At 34.8% G+C, this 24,894-nt stretch overlaps 1 protein-coding gene across 2 annotated transcripts in view; it reads right to left on the bottom strand.

The window, feature by feature from the left end:
• Nucleotides 1-24,894, bottom strand: part of STAG1 (STAG1 cohesin complex component) — a 419,314-nt gene that overhangs the window by 222,920 nt on the left and 171,500 nt on the right. For both annotated transcript variants that reach the window (XM_019934217.3, XM_073803799.1), the window contains exon 5: nucleotides 17,677-17,773. In XM_019934217.3, coding sequence (XP_019789776.1) covers nucleotides 17,677-17,773 — 97 coding nt within the window. The remainder of the gene's footprint in view (nucleotides 1-17,676; nucleotides 17,774-24,894) is intronic.

The following is a 24,894-nucleotide window of genomic DNA, read 5'->3' as shown; positions in this document are numbered from 1 at the left end:
ATGCATAAAGCAAAATAAATAATAATTCTTAAAAAAAAATAATTATAATCGGAAAACTAACATTTAAGTTACAACACAAGAAAGAAAGTAATCCTTTCTTATCAAAGAATTATGATATTCTAGGTGCTTCTACTGTCTGGGAAACGGATAAAGGTGGTAATTACCTTTAGATTTGCATATGTTAAGTATTACTTCTATAATTTTTAGGGTAACCATTTAAGTGAATGTGAAGAACATAAAATTGTCCAATGTAGTAGAGGATAAAAAAGGAATTCTTTTATATCTAAAGACCTAAAGGCAACAAAGAAGAGAAAAATAAAGAAATAAACCAAATATCCAATGATTATATTAAATGTAAAAAAAGGATTAAGTGATACCGTTAAAAAAAAAAAACAGGGCTTCCCAGGTGGCGCAGTGGTTGAGAGTCTGCCTGCTGATGCAGGGGACGCGGGTTCATGCCCCGATCCGGGAAGATCCCACATGCCATGGAGTGGCTGGGCCCATGAGCCATGACTGCTGAGCCTGCGCGTCTGGAGCCTGTGCTCCGCAACGGGAGAGGCCCGCATACCGCAAAAAAAACCCCAAAAAAGAACAGTTTTTAGACTGAATAAAAACATACAATTCAGGTTCATGTTGTTTACAAAAGGTATCTAAGAGGTAAAGATACACAGAAATAATGAAATCAGAAAGGCAGAAAAGGTTGGACCAGAAAACCGTAACAGGTAGTGGGCTTCATTAAAATTTAAATAAATAGACTTTTAGAAAAAGGCACTGCCAGAGATAAACAAGAACATAAAGTAAATATAAAATATTTGAGTTATAAGAATTATTTCAATATTTGTATGAGCCTAAAAACATAATGAGGATGTGTGAAGGAGAGGATCTGGAGGGGAGAGTGAGGGAGTGGGGAGGCCTTCAAGGACAAATATATAAATCTACAATCATGATGTGGGATTTTATATATATCTCTCTCAGAGATTTCGAGAAAAGCGAACAGTAAGTATAAAATACTTTAACACTATTATTGAACAACCTTAACCTAATGGACACAACTGTACCTAGAAAATACATAATACACATTAATGTCAAGTACACATGGAATATTTGCAAAAACTGACCATAAAACTTTAAAACAACACTACACAAATAAGAAAGGACTGAAATCATACAGAACATTTTCTCTGGTCTCAAGTCAATTAAGCCAAGAAGCAAGCAATAACAAACGTTAACCAGAAGATCTCATGTTTGAAAATTAAGAAATATGCTTTTAAGTAATCTATGAGTCAAAGAAAAAGAAAATTAAAATACATTTGGAATTAAACTAGTGAAAGTAAACATCACAAGAAGATATAAACATTAAAAATATAAGGGAGGGGCTTCCCTGGTGGCGCAGTGGTTGGGAGTCTGCCTGCCAATGCAGGGGACACGGGTTTGAGCCCTGGGCCGGGAGGGTCCCATGTGCTGCGGAGCGGCTAAGCCCGTGAGCCACAACTGCTGAGGCCCGTGAGCCTGGAGCCCGTGCTCCGCGGCGGGAGAGGCCACCGCGGTGAGAGGCCTGTGCACCGCGGCGAGGAGTGGCCTCCGCTCACCGCAACTAGAGAGAGCCCACGGGCAGCAATGAAGACCCAATGCAGCCAAAAATAAATAAATTAAAAATATATATATATATAAGGGAATATTACAAACAACTTTATTTAAAAAATTTGAAAATTTAGATGAAATGGGCAATTTTCTAGAAAAATATAACTTGTCAAAATAATAAAACACCTGAAGAGTGCTAAATCAGTTAAAGAAATTGAATCAATAAAGTCTTCCAACAAAAAAATTTCAGGCCCATATAGTTTCAATAGTGAATTCTATCAAATGTCTGTAAACAATTCATTTAGTTTTCCAGAAAACAGAAAAAGAAGATATTCCATATAATTCACTTTGTGTAGTTAGCAAAGCCTTGATAATATAACCTGAAAAGGAATGAATAAAAAGGGAAAATAGCAAGCCAATCTAATTGATGAATACAAATGTAAAAGATTCTGAACAAGATATTAGCAAAGCAAAGCTAGAAATAACTTCAAAAATATAATACACCATGACTGGAGACTAAACAATATGCTACTAAATAACCAAGAGATCACTAAAGAAATCAAAGAGGAAACCAAAATATTACCTGATAACAAATGGCAATGAAAACAGGACCACCCAAAACCTACGGGATGCACAAAAGCAGTTCTAAGAGGGAAGTTTATAGCAATACGATCCTACCTCAAGAAACAAGAAAAATCTCAAATAAACAACCTAACCATACAAATAAAGCAATTAGAAAAAGAGGAACAAAAAACACCAAAAGTTAGCAGAAGTCATAAAGATCAGATCTGAAATAAATGAAAAAGAAACGAGGGAAACAACAGCAAAGATCAATAAAACTAAAAGCTGGTTTTCTGACAAGGTAAACAGAATTGATAAACCATTAGCCAGACTCATCAGGAAAAAAAGGAAGACTCAAATCAACATAATTAGAAATGAAACAGGAGAAGTAACAACTGACACCACAGAAATACAAAGGATCATGAGAGAATACTACAAGCAACTATATGCCAGTAATATGGGCAACCTGGAAGAAACAGACAAATTCTTAGAAAAGTATAACTTTCGAAGACTGACCCAGGAAGAAATAGAAAATATGAACATACCCATGACAAATAATGAAATTGAAACTGTGATTAAAAATCTTCCAACAAACAAAAGCCCAGGGCCAGAATGACTTCACAGGTGAGTTCTATCAAACGTTTAGAGAAGAATTAACACCCATCCTTCTCAAACTCTTCCAAAATATAGCAGAGGGAGGAACACTCCCAAACTCATTCTACGAGGCCACCATAACCCTGATACCAAAACCAGAAAAAGATCTCACAAAAAAAGAAAATTACAGGTCAATATCACTGATGAACATAGATGTAAAAAACCTCAACAAAATACTAGCAAACAGAATCCAACAACACATTAAAAGGATCATACACCATGATCAAGTGGGGTTTATCTCAGGAATGCAAGGATTCTTCAATAAACGCATATGAATCAATGTGATACACTATAATAGCAAACTGAAGGATAAAAACCATATGATCATCCCAACAGAGGCAGAAAAAGCTTCTAACAAAATTCAACACCCATTTGTGATAAAAACTCTCCAGAAAAGTGGGCACAGAGGAAGTCTACCTCAACATAATAAAAGCCAATATGACAAACCCACAGGCAACATCATTCCCAATGGTGATAAACTGAAAGCATTTCCTCTAAGATCAGGAACAAAACAAGGGTGCCCACTCTCAACCACTATTATTCAACATAGTTCTGGAAGTTTTAGCCACAGCGATCAGGGAAGAAAAGAAATAAAAGGAATATAAATTGGAAAAGAAGAAGTAAAACTGTCACTGATGGCAGATGACACGATACTATACATAGAAAATCCTACCAATGCCACCAGAAAACTACTAGAGCTAATCAATGAATTTGTAAAGTAGCAGGATACAAAATTAATGCACAGAAATCTCTTGCATTCCTATACACTAACAACAAAAAATCAGAAGGAGAAATTAAGGAAACACTCCCATTTATCACTGCAACAAAAAGAATAAAATACCTAGAAATAGAACTACCTAAGGAGACAAAAGACCTGTACACAGAAAACTGTAAGACACTCATAAAAGAAATCAAAAAGAATACAAACAGATGGAGAGATACACCATGTTCTTGGATTGGAAGAATCAACATTGTGAAAATGACTATACTACCCAAAGCAATCTACTGATTCAATGCAATCCCTATCAAATTGCCAATGGCATTTTTCACAGAACTAGAACAAAAAACTTTACAATTTGTATGGAAACACAAAAGACCTCGAAGAGCCAAAGCAATCTTGAGAAACAAAAAAGGAGCTGGAGGAATCATGCTCCTTGACTTCAGACTATACTACAAAGCTACAGTAATCAAGACAGCATGGTACTGGCACAAAAACAGAAATACAGCTCAATGGAACAGGATAGAAAGCCCAGAGATAAACCCATGTACCTATGGTCACCTTATCTTTGACTTAGGATGCAAGAATATACAATGGAGAAAAGACAGTCCCTTCAATAAGCAGTGCTGAGAAAACTGGACAGCTACATGTAAAACAATGAAATTAGAACACTACCTAACACCATACACAAAAATAAACTCAAAGTATATTAAAGACTTAAATGTAAGGCCAGACACTATAAAACACTTAGAAGAAAACATAGAACACTCTATGACATAACTCACAGCCAAGATCCTGTTCGCCCCACCTCCTAGAGTAATGGAAATAAAAACAAAAATAAACAAATGGGACCTAATGAAACTTAAAAGCTTTTGCACAGCAAAGGAAACCATTAGCAAGACGAAAAGACAACCCTCAGAATGGGAGAAAAAATTTGCAAACGAAGTAACTGACAAAGGATTAGTCTCCAAAATTTACAAGCAGCTCATGGAACTCAATATAAAAAAAAGCAAACAACCCAATCTAAAAATGGGTGGAAGACCTCAACAGGCATTTTGCCAAAGAAGACATACAGATTGCCAAAAAACACATGAAAAGATGCTCAGCATCACTAATCATTAGAGAAATGCAAATCAAAACCACAATGAGGTATCACCTCATACCTGTCAGAATGGGCATCAACAAAAAATCTACAAACAGTAAATGCTGGAGAGGGTGTGGAGAAAAGGGAACCCTTTTGCACTGTTGGTGAGAATGTAAACTGATACAGCCGCTATGGAGAATAGTATGGAGGTTCCTTAAAAAACTAAAAATAGAACTACAATATGACCCAGGAATCCCACTACTGGGCAGATACCCTGAGAAAACTGTAATTCAAAAAGAGACATGTACCCCAATGTTCACTGCAGCACTATTTACAAGAACCAGGTCATGGAAGCAACCTAAAAGTCCAACGATAGATGAATGGATAAAGAAGATGTGGCACATATATACAATGGAATATTACTCAGCCATAAAAATGAACGAAACTGAGTTATTTTGTATTGAGGTGGATGGATCTAGAGGCTGTCACACAGAGTGAAGTAAGTCAGAAAGACAAAAACAAATACTATATGCTAACGTATATGTACGGAATCTTAAAAAATAGTACTGATGAACCTAGTGGCAGGGCAGGAATAAAGACAGACATAGAGAATGGACTTGAGGACACGAATGGGGAAGGGGAAGCTGGGATGAAGCGAGTGAGTAGCACTGACATATATACACTACCAAATATAAAACAGATGGCTAGTGGGAAGCTGGTGCATAGCACAGGAAGATCAGTTCGATGCTTTGTGATGACCTAGTGGGGTGGGATAGGGAGGGTGGGAGGGAGGCTCCAGAGGGAGGGGATATAGGGATATATGTATACATATAGCTGATTCACTTTGTTGTACAACAGAAACTAACACAACATTGCAAAGCAATTTTACTCCAATAAAGATGTAAAAAAATATATACATAATACACCATGATCAAGTTAAATTCCTTTCAAGTATGCATATTAGATATAACATTAAAAGATCAGGGACTTCACTGGCGCAGTGGCTAAGACTCCATGCTCCCAATGCAGGGGGTCTGGGTTCGATCTCTGGTCAGGGAACTAGATCCCACGTGCATGCCACAACTAAGAGTCCGCATTCAACAACTAAGGAGGCCACGTGCCACAACTAAGGAGCTGGTGAACTGCAACTAAGAAGCCCGTCTGCCGCAACTAAGGATCCCACATGCTGCATCTAAGGAGCCAGTGAGCTGCAACTAAAGGAGCCCTGGAGCTGCAACTAAGGAGCCCATCTGCCACAACTAAGGAGCCCGTGAGTCGCAAATAAGGAGCCCGCCTGCACAACTAAGTCCTGGTGCAAATAAATAAATAAATAAATTTTTTTTTTAAAAAGGATCAGTGGTAGCCAGGGATGAGGGGTGTAGAGTTGGCAAGGGATAAATAGGAGCATAGGAGGGATTTTTAGGACAGTGAAACTATTAATACCATAGTAGTAGATACCTCATGCATTTGTCCAAACCCACAGAAATTTACAGTGCACCTGCAGACTAAGAAATTCTCCTGTAATATGAGTAAACATAGATGTTATGGCCATCAAGCCACGAGGTGCTGCCATGGCTCCCCACTGTGCACCCTGAGGGGAATCAAGATATACAAAAAACAGGACACTGGCCTAAGACAGTTAAGGTGCATATCAAAGGAATGATTTCAAGGAGCCTAGACTCTTGCATCTTCCCATAGATAAAATGTGCTAAATTCATTAACTTAAGATGTCTAGTTTTTCTTTAACAGTAATATTTTGATGTTCTGACTACTTGGTTTTTGTTGCAAAAACTCCTATATACCCTGGTTCCTCCCTTACCTCTTCGAATCAGTCCCTCAGAGCTATCTGAGAGGCTATCTCCTGAGCTTAAGTCCTCAGCAAGTCCTCAAAATAAAACATAATTCTCAACTTTTAGGTTGTGCATTTTTTTCAGTCGACAAACCCTAATTTAAACTATGAACTTTAGTTAATAATAATGTATCAATATTGGTTCATCAATTTTAACAAATGTACAAGGTGTTAATAGGGGAAACTGTGGGGAGGAAAGAAGGGTATATGGGAACTTTGTAATTTTCGCTGTATTTTTTATAGGAGTTTGTGGTTTACAAAAAAAATTAAGTCTACTTAAGAAAAAAAAAGATACTATTTATAAGGAATTTTTTAAATGCCTAAAGTCCAGAAATAAAAATTTTGGTAACACATATATAACACCTTTTCACTCATACACAAAACTATCCTCTAAAATGTTGAATGAAAATAAAGACCTAAATAAAGGGAGCAATATATACAGTGATCATGAACTGGAAGAGTGGATTTTATAAAGATGTAAATTCATCCCCCACTGATGTACAGCAATGGTTCTCAACTTCTGCCCCGCCCCCACCCAGATACGAACAATGAAGGTTGGGGTGGTTGGACAGTGGCAACAGGTACCTATATCCATTAATAAGTAATTGTGATTATTTAAGAATAGAAATTTTAATTTTTCTTCCAAAATTATGTTTATCATTTTGACTAATAATTCTAAGTTGTTAGGACGTAATTAAATTGTTTGGAATTAACTACTTCGAAAAGAAACTTTTAGGGGCTTTTTTTGGCCTATTGATACCATGAAAAAATTACTGAGACAGTAATCAGCCCATGAGATGCAACATTCAGGAAACTCTTGACGTCACTGTTCCTGAGTGAGATCAATTCTCTAGCAATCCTAACCTCCTAGAAAGCCCTCATGCATTTGGAAATCCACTGTTAGGAACAAGCACTGCAACACAGAACCATTACTTAGTATAACCAACTAAGAAGGTATTTCTAACCCATAATAAGCTTAAGAAACATCCTTAATAACTAAAAAAATCACATTGTCACTGAAAACTATTTATCAATACCTCTGATATATATTTCTTAAATCTGTTATATACTGATGCTAGAATATACCCAAATATGTATGCCTTTACCAGTGGTGTTTTAAACAATAATACTTTGAATATAGAGGTAACATACCTTTATTTTGTTATACATAATATCATAAATATTATCATTGTGTTCTTAGTTTCCTCAGAATTTATTTCTATGAAAATTTATGAAGTTACATAGCTTTAAAAATGCATAACTGTAAGTGAACAGTGTTTGAATGAACTTCTCCTTTGTGATCTTTTCCTACTCGACACTGAAAAAACCCTATTATCACACACTGATTTAGTCAGTAGTATATTTTAACTAAGGGTTCCATAAGTAAAAAGAATTCATTCCAGATGGTTTAAATAAAGAGATTTTAATGAGGAGAACACAGATGTATGAGCAAGGTTAAGGAAACAGCCAGGGCTGCTGATGCAACTTAAAATAGCTAATGCAGGAAACCAATACCATACCCCAGACTCAAGGATCGAGATGAGAAAATAGTAATAAGAGAGCAAAATAGAAGAGGGGCTGCTGAAACTCTACTCACAACATGGTGTTCCAATCTGTCGTGTCATTTGAGGGATGTCCCTTCTAGTCAAAAAGTAGGAAAATAAGTTTTGTAACTTTTTCCTCCCTTACTTGGTTCTCATCTCGCTTTAGCCAAATTTTTTAGCATCTTTTTGTTCTTGATTCTTATGTAGTGTTAGAGGAAAATGGGCTGATATGAAAGAACACCAATGTGGATATTGGAAATTACTTTGCAACACAAGGAGTCATAAAATGCAAATCTTATCTCAATAAATAATATAAAGAAATTTCCCCATGTGTCCTTCGCCTTCTGAACTTTCCCTGTAATGTGCCACCATGCAAATGTTTCCAATATTGTTTGAACTGTAGTTTAACCCATCAATCATTTTTATAACTTACAGATTTTGACTTACACTTAATTTTTTTGTTTGTTTTTGTTTTTGTTTTTGTTTTTTTGCGGTACGCGGGCCTCTCACTGTTGTGGCCTCTCCCATTGCAGAGCACAGGCTCCGGACGCGCAGGCTCAGCAGCCCAGCCGCTCCACGGCATGTGGGATCTTCCCGGACCGGGGCACGAACCCATGTCCCCTGCATTGGCAGGCGGATTCTCAACCACTGCGCCACCAGGGAAGCCCCTACACTTAATTTTGAGTCACATTTTATTACCACTCCAAGGTAATAAAAAATTTATTCCATGTTTTCTTCTAGTGCTTTTATTATTTCTTTCTATCTGGTATTTATTTGTTCTTTCTTAAAAAAAATTTAGTTTGTTTCTGCTATTTATTGTTGTTTTTATATTTAAACTCCTGATGCACTGGGAATTTATCTTGGTGCACATTATCAAGTAAGGTGTAGATCTGAAATAATTTCAAACATTTTCCACATTTTTATCTTAAAAAGATTTTTTTTAAACATTTAATTTTATTTATTTTTGGCTGTGTTGGGTTTTCATTGCTGTGCACAGGCTTTCTCTAGTTACAGTGAGAGGGAGCTGCTCTTTGTTGTGGAGCACAGGTTCCAGGCACGTGGGCTTGAGTCACTGTGGCATGTGGGCTCAGTAGTTGTGGCTCACGGGCTCTAGAGCGCAGGCTCAGCAGTTGTGGTGCACGGGCTTAGTTGCTCCACGGCATATGGGATCTTCCCGGCCAGGGCTCGAAACCGTGTCCCCGGCACTGGCAGGCAGATTCTTAACCACTGCGCCACAGGGAAGCCCCTTACAAAGAAGATCTTTTATTCTATATTCTATATTCTCTTCTAACTGCCTATTCTAATAAAAAACAAACACACTAATTTATCTATAGTATCTCCATCTCAATAACTTACCAAATTACTGTTTTGTGACACTTTTATTAAAGTACAGTAGTTTACAATATTATATTCCTTTCAAGTGTACAACATCATGTTTAATATTTTTATGGATTTTAAGTTATAAAATATTAGCTATACTCCCTGTGCTGTATAATATATTGTTGCATCTTATCTATTTTATACATAGTAGTTTGTGTATCTAACCTTCTACCCCTATTTTGCCCCTCCCCCACCCCTCTTCCAACTAGTAAACTTGAGTTTGTTCTCTATGAGTCAGTTTGTTTTGTTATATTTATTCATTTATTTTTTAGAGTCCATATATCATTGATAACATAGAACAGTTTTCTGTCTCCACCTGAATGATTTCACTAAACAAAATAAATCCTGGTTCCATCCAAGTCCTTGCAAATGGCAAAATTTCATTCCTTTTTATGACTCAGTAATATTGCACTGTGTATATATACCACATCTTCTTTATCCATTCCTCTATTATTGGACACTTAGGTTGCTTCCATATCTTGGCCATTGTAAATAATGCTGCTGTGAACACTGGGGTACATATATCTTTTCAAAATAGTGTTTTCATTTTCTTTGGACATATACCCAGGAGTAGAATTGCTAAGTCATATGGTAGTTCTATTTTCACTTTTTTGAAGAACCTGCATAGAGTTTTCCACAATGGCTACACCAAAGTACATTCCCACGGATGTGGGTCTTTTTAATGATAGCCATTCTGACAGGTGTTCAGTGATATCTCACTGTGCTTTTGATTGCCATTTCCATGATGATTAGTGATGCTGAGCATCTTTTCATGTGGCAGTTGGCCATCTGTAAGTCTTCTTTGCAAACATGCCTACTCAGTCCTCTGTCCAATTTTAATTGGATTGTTTGTTTCTTCAATGTTGAGTTTTATGAGTTCTTTATGTATTTTGGATATTAACCCCTTGTCAAATATATTGTTTGCAAATATTTCTCCTATTCAGTAGGCATCCTTTTCATTTTGTTGACAGTTTTCTTTGCTGTGCAAAAAGCTTTTAAATTTGATGTAGTCCCATTTGTTTATTTTTCCTTTTGTTTCCCTTGCCTGAAGAGAAACATCCAAAAAAATATTACTAAGACTGATGTCAAAGAGAGGACTGTGACTTCTTCCAGAAGTTTTATGGTTTCAGGTCTTAACATTTAAGTGTTTAATCCATTTTGATTTTGTTTCTGTACATTGTGTGAGAAAGCAGTCCAGTTTGATTCTTTTGCATGTATGTGTCCAGTTTTCCCATCACTACTTTTTGAAGAGACTGTCTTTTTCCTATTATATACTCTTGCTTCCTTTGCTGTAGATTAATTGACCACATGTGGGTCAGTTTCTTTCTGGTCTCTATTCTGTTCCAGTGATCTATCTGTCTGTTTTTGTACCAGTACCATACTGTTTTGATTACCATAGCTTTGTAGCATAGTGTGAAATCAGGGAGCAAGATTCCTCCAGCTTTACTCTTTTTAATCAAGATTGCTTTGGCAGTTAAAGGTCTTCTGTGGTTCCATATACTTTTTAGAATTATTCTTGTTCTGTAAAAATCGTCATGGGTATTTTCATATGGATTCTAGTAAATCTGTAGATAGCTTTGAGTATTACGGACATTTTAACAATATTTATTCTTTCAATCTATGAACATGGGATATCTGGTTTTTTGTATCATCTTTAGTTTCCTTCAACAATGTTTTATGAGTATAGATTTTCCACCTCCTTGGTTAAGTTTATTCCTAGGTATTTTATTCTTTTCAATGAGATTTTAAATGGAATTGTTTTCTTGTCTTCTCTGACAGTTCATTACTAATGTTTCGAAAAGCATCAAATTTCTGTATATTAATTTGTATCCTGTAATGTTACTAAATTCATTTATTAGTTCTAACAATATTTTGGTGGAGACTTCAGGGTTTTCCATATATAGTATCATATCATCTGCAAATAGTGACAGTTTTATTTCTTCCCTTCAAATCTGGATTCCTTTCTTTCTTCTTCTTCTCTGATTGCTGTGGCTAAGACTTCCAATACTATGTTAAATAGAAGTGGTGAGAGTGGGCATACTTGTCTTATTCCTGATTTTAGAAGAAAAGCTTTCAGGTTTCCACTACTGAGTATGATGTTAGCTGTGAGTTTGTCATAAACAGACTTTATTATGTTGCCATGTTTCCTCTATACCAACTTCAATGAGAGTTTTTATCACGACTGAATATTGAATTTTGTTAACTGAAATGATTATGTGATTTTTATTCTTTTCGTGAATGTGGTGTATCACACTGATTGCTTTACAAATGTTGAACCATCCTTGTGTCCCTATATTAAACCCAACTTGGTCATGGTGCATGGTTCTTTTTATATATTGCTGAATTTGGTTTACTAATATTTTCTTGAGGTTTTCTGCAGCTATACTCATCAGAGACATTGGTCTGTAATTTCTTTTTTTCTTTTTTCTTTTGTAGTCTTTGTCTGGTTTTGGTATCTGTGTGATAGTGGCCTCGTAGAATGAATTTGGGGATGTTCCCTCCTCTTCAATTTTTTGGAAAAGTTTGAGAAGGATAGGTAGTAGCTATTCTTCATATGTTTGGTAGAATTCCCCTGTGAAGCCATCCAGACCTGGACCACACTTGCCCTGTTCAGAAGTAGGCCAGGTCAGAGCCAGCTCTAGACCAGTATGTGGTTCAAACCTCTCATTCCCCAAGGAGGATCCCCGAGCTTCTGACATCCTCTCCTCACTAGGGTGCAAGTCCAGACCTGATCATTTCTCCTCCCTTCCTATCCAACTCCATGTGGATCTTTCTTTAGTCTTGGTTATAGAAAAGCCTTTCTCCCAGCCTACACTTTGTTTCAACGACAGTAGGCACACATGTACTGTATTTCTGAGGTGTTCATGGGGGGGGGGGGGGGAGGGAGCTCAGCATCCTCATATTCTGCCATTTTGATCTCCCTCTTTCAGAATTATTATATTGCCTTTATTAGTTTTGCAAACTGTTTCTCTTGAAATTTCTAAACTTTCAATATCACTCCCAAATAGTAATCATACTTCATTTTATTATCCAAATGTGTCAGCTTATATTGCCAATATTAAAGAGGAGTTGTGAGAGTGGACATCCCTGCCTTGTTTGACTTCAGTGAAAATGACTCTACTAGTTTCCCTTGAGCATTATGTTGGCTTTGGGGTTAAAAGGCTTTTTTTTCCTTCCATTTTCTACTTTTCACTCTTTACATATCCCTTTATTCATCAATACTCCTCTGTATACTTCCCCCAAAAAACAAAACTCTTACACAACTACAGTACAATGATCAGAACGATGAAATTAACAATTATGTTCTAACCCACAGAACTGATTTCGGATTTCAGTATTTGTCTCAATAATGTTCTTTTTACCAAAAAAAATCTAAGATCATGCACTGCATTCAGTTCCTTTAGTATCGAATATGGAACAGCTCTCTGAGTCATTTCTTTGTATTTCATGATACTGACACTTCTAAAGAGTACAGTATATTGTGAAAAATATATCTCAATTTGAGCTCGTCCAACGTTTCCTCATGAGTAGGTTCAGACTCTGAACTTTTGGTAAGAATACTACAAAAGTAAGGTTGAGTTCTTCTTCTAGGTGCATAACACAAAGTACATGCTATTAACTGGTTCTATAACTGGCAGTGTTCGCTTTCATCATTTGTTTATGGTAGTGTCTACCAAGTCTGTACAGGTAAAGTATCAATACCATTTTACCCATAATAGATATCTTGTAAGGAGACAATTTGAGGAGGTAAATACTGTGTTCTTCACTTTCCCCCACTAGTTTTACAGTGCGAGCACTGAGTTAAAAATTTACTTTAGTTTATACTTTTTACACTCGTCAGTGTGGTTATGTTATTTATGCTATGGCATGGCATGGTTCATCTGTTCTGACAGCATCCAGTTTTAGGATTTTCCCTCCATCTTTACTGATTTTTTTTTTCTTTCTGAGTATGTGAAACATGAAGATAACTCCAAAGTCAAGATTATTCAAAAAGTATATTCCAGTAAGTAACATCCCTTTACCTCAATTCCCTCTAAGCTTTCCACTTCATTTACATACACACACACCCAACGGGTAGCCAATCATTCTATCTTATCTTTTTTTTCTTTTTGGTCAAGTGACCAGATACATGTGTATATTCTATTATTTCCCTTTCTTTCTTCTAAAAAAAACCTCGAATACTTTTAGACACTCTTTTGCACTTTGCACTTAAAAAAATGTATCCTGAAAATCTCCTTGCATTTGTCCACAGAGATCTTCCTCATAATTTTTTGCAATGACAAAAAAATCCATTGTATAAGTTGTACCACAGTTTATTCAATCATTGTCGTATATCTCAGCATTTAGGTTGTTCCCAGTATTTTACAAGTACAAACAATATGGTATTTAGTAACCCTATGAATTTGTTTTCATAAAACTGGAGGTATATCTTCATGGCAAATTCCAGAAACAGGATGGCTAGGTCAAAAGATAAAAACATATGTAATTTTGGTAGATAATGTCAAATTTCTTTCCATGAGAATTGTATCAATTTGATTTCCAACAAACAATGTAATAGTGCCTGTTTCCTCACAGCCTAAAAAACAGAGTGTTGTTATAACTTAATTTTTATCAATCTGATAGGCGAAAATGGTATCTTGGTGTAGCGGTATTTTGTAGTTCTCTTCTTTCATATGTTTTAATATCTGCTTACTACAGTTTCACAGGTACTTGGGTCTATTTTAGATTTTTACTATACTGCACTGATGTGAGAGACAGTAAGTTTTCTCTCTTAAACATATTAAGAAAATATGCATCTATGTCTGTTTTATTAGAATGTTTTAAAATCCATTTTGTCAAATGTTTTTTCAGGAACTATGAAAACAGCTGAAAGGAAGTGGCAAGGGATAAGAACAGAAAATTCAGAAATGGCTCTTAAGCCACACTCGTAAGAGAAATACAAATTAAATCATCCAAATACAAAAATTAGCCATGGATCAATGACCTACATATAAGATCTAAAATGATAAAACTATTAGAAGAAAACATAGAGATAAATATTCAGGCTCTTAGAATTTGCAATGGATTCTTAGATTTGACACCACAAGCATGAGTAAAAAAATGAAAAAATAGGTAAGTTGGACTTCATAAAAGTTTAAAACTTTTGTTCATCAAAGAATATTTTTAAGAAAGTGAAGAGACAACCTACAGAGCGGGAAGCCAATAGCTGCAAGTTATTAACAGTTGCATGTTGTATATCTGATAAGGGTTTAATATCCAGAACATATAAAGAACTCTAATAACTCACAATAAAAATAAAATCCATCTAATTTTAAAATAAGCACAGGATCAAATACACATTTGTTCAAGAAAGATATACAAATTGCCAAAAGTACATGAAAAGATGCTCAAGATCACTGGTGATTAAGAAAATGCAAATCAAAACCATAATAAGAAATCACTTCATACCCCCTAGGTCAATAAAATTTAAAAATCAGAAAATAAAAGTGTTTTAGAGGATGTGGAGAAATAAGAATCTTCATACATTTCTGGAATTTAAAATGGTGCCGCTGCTGTGAAAACGGTTTGGCAGTTCCTCAAAAAGTTAAAATAGAATTACCATATGATCCAGCAATTTCACTCCTAGGTATTTACACCGAAGAATTAAAAAATAAGTACTCAAGCAGATATCTGTCCACGAATGTTCACAGCAATATTCACAGCAACCAAAAAGTGAAAACCACCCAATGTCCATTGACAGATGAATGGATAAACAAATTGTAACATATACATAAAATGAAATAAATTATCAGTACATGCTACTACCTGGATAAACCTTGAAGACATTATGCTAAATGAAAGACATCAAAAACAAAAGGTCACATATTGGACAATTCCTTTTATATAAAATGACTAAAACAGGCAAATCCATAGGAGTAGAAAGCAGATCAGTGGTTGCCAAGGGTTGCAGGGAAGAAGGGAATGAGGAATGACTACGTAATGAATATTAGGTATTCTTCTGGGGTGATAAAAAGAAGTTTTGATACTAGAGAGAGGTGGTTGCACAACACTGTTAATGTGCTAAAAACTACTGAACTGCCCACTTTAAAATGGTTGTTAATTGTTTAAGTGAATTTCACCTCAATTTAAAAAAATCATACTGACATATTTTTAAATCATTCCTAAGAGCAATACAAAAATTTGATAAAAACGCTTTGTTGAAAAGACCAAGAAGAAACAGACATTTTCATATATTAATGATAGGAGTAAAAATGGGTACAATTCCCATATCAGGAAATTTGGCAATATCTAATATAATTACAAATATATTAACCTACAGACATTCTTCCACCAGGAGCAAGTAAGGTACACACAAAACTACTCACTGTAACAGAAAAAGACTACAGATAATGCAATGGTCTGTTAACAGAAGACTAATTAAATAAATTGTTGTACATACACACAAAGAAATGAATGCTACGATGCTGGAAAAGGGAGGGGAGGGGAGGGGAGGGGAGGGGAGAAGGGAAGGAAGGAAGGAAACCAAGAAAGCTCTCTATACACCAGTATCTTTTTGGGGGGGGGGGGTGCGGAAAGAGCATATATTTCCTATTTATATAGATAGACGAATATACAACAAAGTAGTTAAGAGCAATTAACTCTGTGGACATAGATAGGAAGGCAAGAAGTGGTAAAGGCTTTTTGCTTTACATCTCTCTCTCTTTTTTTTTTTTTTTTTTGGTTTTTTGAACCATGGGAATGAATTACAAAAGGAAAAAATTTTAAGACTACCAGTTGTTTTAAAATCAAAACTCAATCTAACAGGACAATTACAGTTTAGACAAGATAACACATGTAAAGCACATCACTCGGTGCTTGCCTTTCCCATTTTAAGACTGTAAAATTAACAAACTCACTTTCCTTCAAATAAACTAATCTCTTGCCAATCCTCACCTGTCTCTATGCTCTAGGATTCAGCCATAAACTCTCTTTATGTCCTACAGTGTGCTGTATTTTCTTGTCTTCCGGAATTTTTACACAGTCTGTTAACTTTGGCCTTTCTCCTCCTCCTTAATTTTCTCTTACTCAACCTCAGTCCCAGGGTAGAGTTTCTTCCTCTGAGATGCATTTTCTTACAAATATCCCCACATTCACACATACACAGAAACACACAGCCTAGGTTGGATCAGAAGCCCCTCCTTGTTATTCCAACACTACCTTCTGGTTAGACATATAGACTTCAGATTGAGACAAGCCTGAATCTAAATCGTGAATTTGGCACTTACAAACTGTATGATGTCCAAAAACGAACCTAAGCCCTGTATTCTCAGTTTCCTGAACTACAGAATAAAAATCACATCTGACTGATAGTAGTGTCAAACCAATATTAAATGAGCTAATGTATGTAAAGCACACAGCTTGGCACATACTAGTCATTAAACTGTAACCAGTTTTATTATTATTACTTTCATGGCACTGAGCACTTTAGTAAACTTTAGTAAACTAGTGGTATATTTCCCTCTTTTTCTTTGCGATAAAGCCTTCTTTAAAAATTAAACTTACTCTTAATACTGGGGCAGAGACTGTCTTGATAATATCTGTATACTTTGGAACAGTGCTTAGTATAACTTAGGTACTCTGTAAATATTTGATAAACTTATGTCAATATGGTGAGCGATAACTTAGAAATAAGAAAACCTTCAAGAAATCAATTTGATCAGTGATCTCAATAAAAGACAACCATTCTTTCTGTATCAGTAAGTAAAGAACGGTGTTTACCAACTGATTTTCCCCATGTAGCACATTTAACCTGTTAATATTTATTCTAGAGAAAAAAAGTATCTATCAGTTATCTATTAATATGATAAAAATAAAACTTTACTTTTAACAAATTGTCTATGGATTCCAAATGACTGTAAACTTAAGAAAAACTGATTTTCATACTTATGTTACCTTGAATTATTTAAGCTTCAAGCATTTCATCTATAACATGAGGACTCAATGAATTTTAGCAACTAGCACAGTTTACAATATGGAGCACAGATACAAATAATATCAGTAAATATTAATTACAAAATCTTATGATCTAAAAAGCCAATTCATTAATTTAAGATTTCCTTCAAAATATTAAAAAATTCAGAAGTCTGTTGAGTAAAACTGAACCAGAAAAAAAAGAGAAATATACTTAAATAAAAATAATTTTATCAGAAAAAGATGAGCACATAATTCCAGGATCAATTATAAAATGACTAACACAAGGTAAAGTAAAATTGACACTGCTGGACTGACAGTCTTAATGTACATCATTTATTCCAACATTCTGTACCTCGACATCCTGAACACTGGATAAAAAAGTTGATTAAATCCAGAAGTGCGATGTCCCTGTCTTGTTTATATGATTCAATCCAGTCATCAACCACAGACTGTGGGGGGAAAAAAACCATAAAATTAAAAATTAAAAAATTTATATTATAGCAAATAAATTTTCAAAAAATTCCTGTTTTTCCATGTGTATCTATTTAAACAAGCAAACTACTTACCTAAAATTATCTCTCTGTAGCCAAATAAAACTAGAGATTCCCTCATATTGAAAGGCAATTCAAAGGTAAATTACTAGGTTTCAGAAATTTGTGCAAAATAGAGCACAATATAAGCCTGACTTTACCAGTCACATTAAGTCCAATAATTATTAAACAACTATAGATACTAATATTCAAACCATACTATGAAAATAACTAAAAAAGTAACTTCACTTATACATAGATATAAGCTTTCTGAGTATCAGAAAACCCAGCAGAGAATAAAAAGAATACACACCATATATAATAAAATGTATTTTTTTCCCAGGTATACAAGGATGACTCAATATTAGGAACTCAATTCAATTTATCAACAATGTAAAGAAGAAAAATAAATGATTTTCATACTAGATCTCAAAAAGGTATCTGATAAAAATCCTGCAGCCAAGCTTAATAAAAAAATGTCTAGAAAAACTAGTGTTATGTGATATGTTGGTAAACAACATAAAGACAAAGACTACAATATATTTGTTGTTGAAATCCTTAACACTTTTCAGCTCTAAAAAAGAATGAGGCAAGGATGCATCCCTAAGCATTCAACACAGATTTTAAAAGTTTTTAGTTTGTGCAAAAATTAGTAAAATATCAGGAAACACAATTCTCCTTTCCTATAGTTGATAAGAAAATTTGAGTCTCTACCAAACTGACTTGAAAGATTAATAAAAAAATTTGACAAGACAACTGACAAAAGATAAATGTACAAAATAAAATTTTAATATTGGCAATATATAAGAAATATAAATAGATTGAGAAGGCTGTTCACAATGAAAATCATCTAAAAACGAACTCAAAGACTGTATAAATTTTAATGATGAAAATTATAAAAAATTTACAGGATATGGAAAATGACCTAAGTAAGTTTCATATACTGAATTTTTTAAAAAAGATTTAGTGCTGTATCAATAAAGTCTTTCCAAATTGCTAGATAAATTTAATGTGATTCCACTTAGCATACTACCAGGCAGAATTGTTGAGGGTCTTTCTGGGGGTGGGAGGTGGGAAAGCACAGGAGACCAATAAAAATAATTTTTAAAACAATTTTAAATAAATTTTTAGTTTTGTACTTAGGTATAATTATATACAGTAAATGCGTAAATCTTAAGTTACTCCTTGATGAAAGTTTACATATACATACACCTGTATAACCATAACCAAAATGAAAATATAAAAAAATTTCCAGAACTGAAACAGGCCACCTCATGTTCCATTCCAGGCAGTAACCATCACAAATGTCAATAGTTTAACTATTATTCCTTTACAGTAGATATGTTTTTAAAATTCATATAATACTGTGCTTTGTGTTTGATTTCTTCCAGCCAATGTTTTATCAGTGAGATTCAGTCATGTTATAGTATGTGTTATCAGTAGTTCCGTGTTTGTACTGCTGGATAGTATTTCATTGTATTAATATAGCATATTTTATAACCCATTTTACTACTGATGTACATGAGCGTCGTTTCCATTTTAGGGCTATCACAAATAAAATTGTTATGACCATACCTGTACACATTGTTTGACATAAACATTTTTTCTGCAGTATATATACCTAGTAGCAGACTTATTAACAAACAGAATACATATATATTGAGGGCCAGTACACAATGTCATCCAATTTTCCAAAACACATGTATTAAATTATACATCCTCCAGCAATGTATGACATTAGGTGCTCCACATCCTCACCAATACCAGGTGTTGTCAGCCCTTTTATTTTAACCCATTCTGCTGGAGCGTACCCCTTTCCCTTCTTTAATGATCTCTTCTGAGGAGCAATCTTATTTCCTTCTCTAATATGAAAGGGGGACTTTATCATTAACTGCTGATGTATGTAACACTGTTTCTCTGTCTCATCACATTAGTGTCTGGAAGATTTTGTTTTAAAAGTACAAAGAAAATACAACGGTGGTAGGAGAGGCTAAAAAGAAAAAGAAAGAACAGCATGGTATCTGTTCAGGGTTCACTTCTGTTGCATAATGTGTTCAGGCCCTCTTGGCTAAAAATGGTGGTGAGGCCTAAGAATGGATAGAGCAGGTTAACAATGACTTTGAGACTCAGGAGCAAAGCAGAAATGCTTTGTGACCCAGGTAATGAAGTATGGCACAAAGCAGAGAAGGAAGCCATTTCCCCACTTCTATATGGGGCCCAGCATTGTGAACACACTCTGAACATGGTGACCAAATTTTTCTTTAGCTCCCAAAGCACAAATATTAATTTATAATCCCACCAGTTGTATATGAAGAGCACAAAACATTCTGAATAAATAAGGCTAATGAGGAGGGACTTGCATTAGAAATATTAAAATAATACAAAAATACTGAAAACAATATAGATTGAAAGTAATGTAGGCCTAGAAAAGTAATACAAGACAGTAGAGCATAGAAACAGATCCAGGTATATTTAAAACAAGCTATAACAGAGGAGATATTTCAATTTTAGATGGAAAAGGGTGGTTTATTTAATAAATAATACTGATATAATTGGTTATTCACCTGGAAGGAAACAAAGTTATACCTTTTAAAAGTTATCAGAGACGTGTAGGGGCAAAGGAATCTAAACAACTAATACAATACCGTAGTGAAGAATTCAATACAGAATGTATTTATTATTTATTTACCCATTCAACCATTCTGTATCTTTTGATTAGAGAACTTAGTGAATTTACATTTAAAGTAACTACTGATAGGTATGTGCTTATTGCCATTTTGTTAATTGTTTTCAAGCTGTTTTTGTAGTTCCTCTCTATTCCTTTCTTCTTCTCTTGCAACAAATGAAAATGGCAATGTAACATACCAAAATTTATGGGATGCAGCAAAAGCAGTTCTAAGAGAGAAGTTCACTGTGATAAATACCTACCTCAAGAAACAAGAAAAATCTCAAATAAACAACCTAATTTTACATCTCAAGGAACTTAAAAAAAAAAGAACAAATGAAGCCCAAAGTTAGTGGCAGGAAGGAAATAATAACGATTAGAGCAGAAATAAATGAAACAGAGACTAAAAAGCCAACAGAAAAGATCAATGAAACTAAAAGCTGGTTCTTTGAAAAAATAAACAAAATTGACAAACCTTTACCTAGACTCATCAAGAAAAAGAGAACTCAAAAAAATAAAATCAGGGCTTCCCTGTTGGCACAGTGGTTGAGAGTCCGCCTGCCGATGCAGGGGACGCGGGTTGGTGCCCCGGTCCGGGATGATCCCACATGCCGCGGAGCCGCTGGGCCTGTGAGCCGTGGCCGCTGAGCCTGCACGTCCGGAGCCGGTGCTCCGCAACGGTAGAGAGGCCGCAGCAGTGAGAGGTCCACCGCAAAAAAAATAAATAAAATAAAATAAAATAAAATCAGAAATGAAAGAGAAGTTACAACTGATTCCATAAAAATGCAAAGGGTCATAAGAGACTACTATGAACAATCATATGCCAACAAATTGGACAACCTAGGAAAAAAATGAGTAAATTCCTAGAAACATACAACCTAGTAATACTATATCATGATGAAATGGAAAATCTAAACTGACCCCAATTACTAGCAAAGATTTTGAATCAGTAATTAAAAACCTCCCAACAAACAAAAGTCCAGGACCAGAAGGCTTCACTGGTGACTTCTAACAAACATTCTAAGAATTAATGCCAGTCCTTCTCAAACTCTTTCAAAAAAAGGAAGAGAGTGGAAATCTTCCAAACACATTTTATGAGGCCAGTACTACCCTGATACCAAAACCAGAAAAAAAATGCCACAAGAAAAGGCCAATATTCCTGATAAACATAGATGCAAAAATCCTCAACAAATATTAGCAAATCAAATTCAACGATGCATTAATAGGATCATATACCATGACTGAGCAGGATTTAGTCCTGTGATGCAAGGATGGTTCAAGATGCAAAAATAAATGTGATACACATTAACAGAATAAAAGATAAAAACTGTATGATCATATCAATAAGTGCAGGAAAAGCTTCTGACACAATACAGTATTCATTTATGACAAAAACTCTAAAACAAACTGGGTATAGAAGGAACAAACCTCAACACAATAAAGGCCATATATAACGCCCACAGCCAACATTACTCAATAGTGTAAGGCTGAAAAGATTTTCTCTAAGATCAGGAAAGACCAGAGTGAACAAACACTCTCATCACTCCTAGTCAACATAATACTAGAAGTCCTAGCCAGAGCAATCAGTCAAGAAAAATAAAAGGTATCCAAATAGAAAAGGAAGAAGTAAAACTTTTTTTTTCAGATGATATGACCTTCCATACAGAAAATCTTAAAGACTCCATCAAAAAACTGTTAGAAAAAATAAACTTATTAAGTTGCAGGATACAAAATCAACATACAGAAAACAGTTGCATTTCTATACTACATAAAATTGCATTTCTATATTACATCAAATTTAATAAATCACTAAATTTAATAGCAAAAAATCCAATTTAAAAGTTGGCAGAGAAACTGAATAGTTTTCCAAAGAAGGAATACAACTGGCCAAGAAATACGTGAAAAGACGCTCAACATCACTAATCATCAGGAAAATGTAAATCAAAACCACAATGAGATATTAATGTCACACCTGTTTGGAACAGCTATTAAAAAGATAAGAGATAACAAGTGTTGGTGAGGGTGTGCATTGCTGGTGGGAATGCCAACTGGTACAGCCACTATGTAACACAGTACAGATGTTCCTCAAAAAATTAAAAAATAGAACTACCATATGATCCAGAAATCCCACTTCTGGGTATATATGCAGAGGAATTAAAATCAGGATTTTATTAAAATATCTGCACTTCCATGTTCACTGCATTCACAATAGCCAAAATATGGAAACAACCTCAGTGTCTGTTAAAAGATGAATGGATAAGGAAAATGTGGTGTGTATATATATATATATATATATATATATATATACACACACATATATATATATATATATATACACACACACACACACACATATATATATATACACACACACAATGGAATACTAATTCGTCCATGAGAAAGAAGGAAATCCTGCCACTTGCAACAACTTGAATGAACCTTGAAGGCACTGTACTAGGTGAAGTAAGTCAGAGAAAGACAAATACTATATGATAACACTTATATGTGGAATCTAAAAAAAAAGCCAAACTCAGAGAAATAGACACAGAGTAGTATTTACCAGGGCTTGAGGGTAAGGGAAATGGTGAGAAGTTGGTCAAAGGGTACAAACTTCCAGTTGAAAGATTAACAAGTTCTGGGGATACAACATACAGAACAGTGACTATAGCTAATAATACTGTATTATATACTTGAATGTTGCTAAAAGAGTACATCTTAAATGTTCTCACCAGAAAAAACAAATGGTAATAATGTGAAGGGATGGAGATGTCAGTTAAAGCTATGGTGGTAATTATTTTGCAACATGCAAATGTATCAAATCAACACACTGTACACCTTAAACTTACACAATCTTATAGTCAATTTTATCTCAATAAAGGTAGAGGAAATAAAAAAGAAAAAACTGCCCATCTAGAATTTTGTTATCTGGCCAAAAGGTATCTTTCAAGTAAAAGCAACATAAAAACTTTTCAAAGAAAACTAAAACAAAACCAAGCATATAGACTAATAAACACTCCTCTTGAAAGAAAACTACCCAGACTGAATAAAAATCAATCACATGATATTTACAAGAAACACACTTTAAATATAATAGCACAGATAGGTTGCACTAAAAGGGAGAAAAAATGTATACCATGCAAACATTAACTATAAAAAAAGCTGTTATGACTATGTTTACAGCAGACAAATCAAAACAAGGAATTACAAACATAAAAAAAAAACATACTTTATGGGACATCCTGGTGGCTCAGTGGTTAAGAATCTGCCTGCCAATGCAGGGGACACGGGTTTGAGCCCTGATCTGGGAAGATCCCACATGCCACGGAGCAACTAAGCCTGTGTGCCACAACTACTGAGCCTGTGCTCTAGGGCTCACGAGCCATGACTACTGAAGCCCGCACCAGCCCGCACCTAGAGCCCATGCTCCACAAGAGAAGCCACCTCAATGAGAAGCCCACACATCACAAGGAAGAGTAGCCCCCGCTCACTGCAACTAGAGAAAGTCCACGCACACCAACGAAGACCCAATGCAGCCATAAATAAATAAATAAATTTAAATAATAAATAAATAAATGTCAGTGTTTACATTATTAAAAAAACATACTTTATAATAATAAAGTGCTACATTCATCAGAAAGATAAAACAATTATAATTTTTTACATACCAAATAACAAGAGTCCCAAAATACATAAAGCAAAAAACTGAACTGAAAGTAAAAATATGCAAATCGATAACCACAGTTGAGATTTTTACTGCATGTCTATTGGTAACTGATAAAAGAAGCAAACACACAAAAAATAGCAAACATACAGAAGATTTGAACAGCACTGCTAATAAACATGACCTAATGAACATGTGTAATTACAACACCAACAATTAGAGAATACACATTCATTTTAGGTACACACTGAACATTCACCAAAAGATCAAAAAGCAAGTCTTTATGAGTTTTTAAGGATGGAAAAAACACAGGGCACATTCTCGGACCATTTTAGATTTAAATTAGACATCAGTAACAAAAACGTTACCTAAAATATCCCCAAATGTTTTGGTAATTAGGGAATATTTTGAAGTGACTGATAATGAAAATACAACATATCAAAATTTGTAGAATGCAGGTAAAATAGTGCTTAGAGGGAAATTTATAGCTTCACATACTTTATAATAAAAGAAGTTCTAAATCAATGATTTAAGCTCCCACCTTAAGAAACACACATTACATTTAAATGTTGGTTGTCCTCAATTAGGGAGCAGGGAAAGATATTACTCCAAGATTACAAGAAGAAACATTTCTAATAACATATCCACAGCCTCTCAAAGAGGTCATATAGCCTTAGAACATCTAAAATACGAGGTATAGTCACACAGTCATTC

Source organism: Tursiops truncatus, chromosome 4, assembly GCF_011762595.2.
Source record: "Tursiops truncatus isolate mTurTru1 chromosome 4, mTurTru1.mat.Y, whole genome shotgun sequence".
Lineage (NCBI taxonomy): Eukaryota > Metazoa > Chordata > Mammalia > Artiodactyla > Delphinidae > Tursiops > Tursiops truncatus.
This window is presented reverse-complemented; position numbering and strand designations above follow the sequence as displayed.